General features: G+C 36.9%; 1 protein-coding gene across 1 annotated transcript; it reads left to right on the forward strand.

Moving 5' to 3' along the window:
• The first annotated feature begins 503 nt into the window (after positions 1-503).
• On the forward strand, positions 504-4495 carry LOC116161496. The gene is made up of 5 exons (XM_031474853.1): positions 504-590; positions 642-728; positions 934-2689; positions 3483-4073; positions 4154-4495. Exons 3-5 carry the CDS (start codon positions 1112-1114, stop codon positions 4493-4495), a joined length of 2511 nt encoding a protein of 836 aa, XP_031330713.1. The 5' UTR covers positions 504-590; positions 642-728; positions 934-1111.
• The last annotated feature ends 2138 nt before the right edge of the window (positions 4496-6633 follow it).

Raw genomic sequence — 6633 nt, forward strand, 5'->3', positions numbered from 1 at the left:
GTGTCGAGTTATAAAGAATTTTTCTTATAAATAAATTTTGTTATGTCTCTATTTCTTTAATTTTTTGTGTCAAACACATGTCCAAAAAGTCACGTAACTTGAGACATACTGTAATTAGGGATCTATCATAAAAAACAGAATCAGTTATTATAAAAATTAGAGCCATAACACTGTAAAAACGTCGTTACGGTAAAATAGTTATTCAAAATATGGCCGTAGTGTTAGATTAAAAACTAAACTTTTTTACTTGCGCACGCACATAGTTCTGGAAAAAAGCGCATTTTTTTAGTACAGCTACCACCTTAAATAGTTTGAGGACAGCGATATTTAATTAAATGCTGCCCATCAACATAATAAATCATCCATTTTTAGTTCCTACTCATCGACACGATGTGTTTGATAACCTAGAAGTGGGTAGTTTGACTAGAATCTACTTTTTTATCTATTTTTCAACATATGTTTTTTTCTTTGATTTTTAGTATCTTTATATAATGTTATAGGGAAAAGGAAAGTATTCTGCCAAATGTAGAAATCATTGCCAATATTACCGAATCTTCACCTGAATCCCCAGAGATAGAAAAAAGGAAAACGTAATATTTTCCATATCGATTTTTTATGTGTTTATCTTTATACCGTTTTAGGGTAGAGAACAATGATTTTCCAAATGAAGAGGAAATTTTTAGTGCTACCGAACCATCACTGGCGCCTATTGTAAAAGGGAATAAAAGGTAGGTAATTCAAGTATTTTATAATCATTTCTCGCACACCAGCTTCATACAAGATGTGTCTTCACAAAAACGAAAAAGTGGCGACTGTGTTAAAAGGTTTTTAACACACTCTGGAAGGATCACTTATTCTAATTCACACACAATTGCTATGAAACTCACCATTCTCATTTTGATTGTGACTAAAAAAACTTAATTTTTGTTTTAGGAATTCAACCTCAGCCGTGTCTATCGATGGGCTACGAGTAGTAGACCTACAAAAATTCATCGAGTCTTTGAAAACCTTATCTACTCATTCCACATTATTTGGGTGCAGTTTAGTGAATTTGCAAGTAGTAAAAGAACTAAAAGTGGGTTACCAAACCAAACTTACTTTTAAATGCGATATGTGTGGTTTTTCTAAATCTATATATACCTGTCCAGAAAGTCCACAAAGCGTAGACGTGAATACGTCAGCAGTTACCGCAGTCATGAACGTAGGAGGCGGTTACACACAACTCGTAAATATTACTGGTGCAATGAACATTCCGAGTTTAAGTTTTTCTTTATACAAGAAGATTCATAGTGAAATATGCACTGCATGGGAAGACCTTGCTTGGAAATCCATGAAAGAGGCTGCAGAAGAAGAAAAAATGATAGCTTTACAATGTGGCAGCGTAGACGTAAATGGAACGCCAATGATTACTGTAGTTGGCGACGGAAGCTGGGCCAAGCGTTCATACAGAGGGACAGGAAATTATAATTCCCTTTCTGGAACTGCTGCAATAGTAGGGTTAAAATCAAAAAAGATTCTGTATTTAGGTGTTAAGAACAAGTACTGCTGTGTATGCCAAAGGGCTAAAAATATCGGCACTGAAGCTGCCGCGCACACGTGCTATAAAAACTGGAACCTTTCTTCAACGGCAATGGAAGCGAACATTATAGCTGAAGGTTTTTGTGCAAGCCTTGAAATGTATGGGCTTATTTATAATAAACTTATAGCTGATGGTGACAGTAGCTGTTACAAAAAACTACTAGATAGTAGACCGTATGAAACCTGTACAGTGGAGAAAATTGAATGTAGCAATCATTTACTCAGAAATTATTGCAATAAACTGAAGGAACTTTCCAAGATGAGGGGTATTCCTGGATCACTAAAAAATATTTTGTCAAACAACATTTTACGCTGCAGAACGGCGGTGGTGAAGGCAATTAAGTATAGAAGGAGTGAAGCCAATACAAGCTTAGAAGATAATATCAAAAACCTGAGAAAGGACATCATCAATAGCGTAAGCCATATATTTGGAGAACATTTGAATTGTTCGGAATTACGCTATTTTTGTGAAAAAACGGAACCTGACCAAAATAATTACATGTCTGATTTTCGAACATTAAACCTCGATGAAAAGCTAATGGACGCAGTAAGGTATTTGGCAGGACACTCTAGAAGCTTACTCGAAAACGTTACGACAAATGTAGTAGAACAGTTTAATTCAATTATTGCACAAAAACTTGGCGGAAAACGTGTGAACTATACCCAGCGAAGATGTTACCAAGGCCGATGTTACTCTGCAGTTGTTTCAAAAAACTGTAAACAACCGTTATACAACGTGCATAAACACTTAACTGGCGGGTATAGCCCCGGAAAGACTGTACAAGAAATGGAACTGCGTAAATTAAGAAGGCAAAATGTTCACAAGCAAAGCAGAGCCAGAAAAAAATTAATATTTTCTTCTGCCTCCACAGACGCTGACTATGGAGATAATTGCCAGAAGCCAGATGTTGATCAAGAGACGTTTGAGGAAATGAAAAGCGAGTTTATAAGAGCACTTCATAAATCAACAGCTGAATATGAAGAAATTGAAAAGAAAACGCGTCTACAAGCCGATTCATCTGAATGGAAGCACTATCGAAGAAAATTATTAACATCCTCCATATTTGGAAAAATTTGCAAAATGCGAAAATCAACAAGTTGTTCATCAACTGTAAAAGGCACTTTGTATACAGAATTTTTTTCGAAGGCAACGACCTGGGGAAAAAATAATGAAGACCGAGCAAAACGAGAATTAGAATCAAAATTTGGTTTGCAAATTTCCAGCTGTGGCCTTTTTATAAATGAAGATTGGCCATTTCTTGGTGCTTCTCCAGATGGAATTGAAGTGAATTCAGGATGTCTGGTAGAAATTAAATGTCCGTACTCAGCCAGAAACAATACTATTAAAGAAGCAGTTGCAAATAAACTGATAACATATTTGGACATAGAAGGTGATACCTATAATTTAAAGACCAGTCATAATTATTACTACCAAGTCCAGGGGCAATTGAATATATCAGACAAAGAACAATGTTATTTTGCGGTATGGACTCCAAAGGAAATTGTCTGTATAAAAATTCCAATTGATAGAACTTTTTTTATAAATTCAATGCTACCAAAATTACATAAATTTTATTTTAATTGTCTCTTGCCTGAAATTATAGACCCTAGACATACAAGAGGATTAGAAATAAGAAACCCGGAGTATATAACCAATGCACAAAGTGATAAAGTAAACACCTAAAAACACTATACAGCGTGTTTCAAAATGAATAGAGGGGTTTCAACATGTTATAATATTTGATAGATGAAACTTACAGCCACAAGTGATATATCAACTGAAAGAGAAACTCAAACAGTTTTTGTTTGTTGGCATCAGTGCGTATGTTTCCGCCGCAATCCGCTAGAAAGCGCTAATAGCAAAGATGGCGACTAAAGAACAGAAAGCGTTTTGTGTTTTACAGTTTGCAAAGACGGAATCTGTTGTTACTGTGCAACGTGCGTTCCGGATTAAGTTCGGTTGTGCTCCTCCAGGTGATAACAACATTCGTAGATGGTATCATCAGTTTCAAGACACTGGCTGCCTTTGTAAAGGCAAGAGTACGGGACGACCACGAACTAGTGAAGAGAGCGTTGAGCAAGTGCGTAATTCGTTGACGCGTAGCCCTATGAAATCCGTTCGGAAGGCTAGTCGTGAATTAGCAATTCCTGTGACGACTGTTTGGAGAGTTTTACGGCGACGCTTAGAGCTACGTCCTTATCGTTTGCAGTTGTTACAGGCTCTGAAGCCTACCGACCATCTTTTACGTGCCAACTTCGCTAACGACATGTTGTTGCATGACAATGAAGATTTTCTGGATCTTGTCGTCTTCAGTGATGAATCGACCTTTCACCTTAGTGGTCGAGTTAACACCCATAATGTTAGGATTTGGGGCTCAGAAAATCCCCACATGATGGTACAAGTGCAACGAGACTCTCCTAAATTGAATGTTTTTTGTGCCATATCCGGCAGAAAATTTATGGTCCTTTCTTTTTTGGTGAAGCAACTATCACTGGTACTTCTTATCTGGATACGTTACAGCAATGGCTCTTCCCTCAACTGACACATGATGAACCACAAAACTTCATCTTTCAGCAAGATGGTGCGCCGCCTCACTGGCATAATGAGGTACGCGATTGGCTTAACCTAACTGTACCCTACCGCTGGATTGGCCGTAAGGGGCCTAATGACAGGGCTTGTTTCGCATGGCCTCCACGGTCACCCGACCTAACCCCGTGTGATTTTTATCTTTGGGGGTTTATTAAGGACCGTGTGTATGTGCCTCCACTGCCAGCCGACCTTCCCGATTTAAGAAACAGGATTGAAACAGCTGTTGCAGCAATTACTAATGAGACACTCATCAAAGTTTGGGAAGAACTAGCATACCGTCTTGACGTATGCCAAGTGACGAATGGTGCTCACATTGAACACTTGTAGGCTATAATGTAAAACTGTTTGAGTTTCTCTTTCATTTGATATAACAATTGTGGCTGTAAGTTTGATGTATTAAATATTATAACATGTTAAAACCCCTCTATTCATTTTGAAACACGCTGTATATAAAAATATTCCATTTTTTTTCCTTACTGCTGTGAATGAGTCGTGTATCTTATGACTATAAGAATTAAACCATTGTACATAATAAATAAATATTTTTAACATAAGGTATTTTTGTGTTGCTTAAAGCTAATTTGAAAATTCCCGAAAGATTCCCTTATTTATGCGTACAAAGGAAAATAAGTTGAGGCATTTAATATTCTTATAAATAAGAAACTTAGCCTTTGAGTAGTCTGCGCAGTGCGCATGCACACACCTAATGTTTACAATATGCGATATGTTTGCCTTTACTAGATGAATCTTCGGTTAAAATTTCCAAAAAATATCTATAAATCTGATTTTTACAATATACGATTGTTGCGCCTAAGTTGGTGTTTATTTTTGTAGATATGTGTTAATACTTCCAATATATATATATCGATGGAAGGGTGAGCGTGAGGATGTTATATTTGATGAAATATGGTCGCCATGACTCCCGCTGCTTTATGCCCAATAAACATCGTATTATACGTTTTTGTACCTAGGTTTTCGCAAAACTGCAAGGTAATATCTAATCTTTTAAATTTACTGAGTTGACTGATTGCTGGTACGCAAAAATTCATCCAGAATAGTAGGAACAATTGTAACTATTTTTTATCACGAAATTTATTTCCTAACTAAGTAAGCCTCAAGTTTGAGTTATAGGGCATGGAGTCGAACAACTAACACAAGTTAAACCCGAGGCTAAACCACTTGTTACAATTTTCAAATGGTTCACGATGAAGTACCGAAATATATTATCGTGTAATGGATTCTTAATTATAAATTGTATACTGCGTCGCGCAAGGCACTATCCGGTATGGTATAGCAGTGCAAATTTGAAAGTACGCGTACCTTACGAATAAGTTCAAATACGTTCCTTTCAAATCGGTCAGAAAATACTGCAGTAGGGATATGCTAATGCCCGCCTCCGACTGCGATCCTCTCCACCCGACCGCGGAGCGCTTCCCTAGCCGTATGTAGAGAACGTACTCTTAACAGCTATTGGTCTACTTTTTTCGCTGTTTGGTTCGTTATGGTGTCGAGGCTTGCACCAAAGAAGGAATTTTTTCTGCGTTTATTGCTAAAAAAGTTATTGTAAAAAAACCAAAAAACCGTTTTTTACATGTTCCATAATTCTTTGCCGTCTATTAACGATCCTAGAGATCATTTATAATTTTGTATTGCTGTCTGTCGTCTGTCTGTTGGTCCGTCCGTCTGTTTCTTTGTCTGTCTGTCGCTCTATCTGTCCGTGTGTACGATAACTTTGTTTAGAAATATCCGATCGCTTTCAGATCTCCGTTAGTTATGAACTGAATTGCATGAAATTCAATATGGGCATAGCTTTAGCCATATAATACGCAATGCCAAAAGTTGAGTCGAATCGATTCAAAATTCACAGTGCCCTTTTCGCATCGCGACCATTTATAAACCGAATTGCAAACTTTTTTATTAATAAAAGTATTTGAATGAAATTTGATACTTGGAATAAATGAAAATCTAACGCCAGTTTCAAAATTTGGTTTTGCGCATGCGCAGTGCCAACTGTTTTATTTATAGAAGAATTTAAACGAAATTTGATACATGGGCACTTGGAATACAGGAAAACACTGAGCTACCCGTCGGAAACTTTTAAAAAAATTACATCATTTTAGTAAACAGTCAAAATTAAAGATGCGTTCAAGAGTTTTCAACCGTGTTGGTGGATTTTGCTTCGCCTACAATTTTTGCCCCGTGAAGTTTCAATGTGGAATGTTTTGAAAACTACACCTTCAAATCTAAGGCAAATTACGTCTACTACGGAGAGCGGAGGCCACATACTCAAGGGGACAGGTCCATGTGAACAATGTTATTGACACTTGTGCTGCTCTGCAAATAAAAAAACCTTAAGGCTTGGGCCCCTAGCGTAAGTTTATACTATTTTAGTTATTATGACTTTTAATAATCGGTGACTTGATTATTGATGACTTGCCTGTAGATATTATAGTATGTTTATTGGG

This window comes from Photinus pyralis, unplaced genomic scaffold (genome assembly GCF_008802855.1).
Source record: "Photinus pyralis isolate 1611_PpyrPB1 unplaced genomic scaffold, Ppyr1.3 Ppyr1.4_LG10, whole genome shotgun sequence".
Taxonomy (NCBI): domain Eukaryota; kingdom Metazoa; phylum Arthropoda; class Insecta; order Coleoptera; family Lampyridae; genus Photinus; species Photinus pyralis.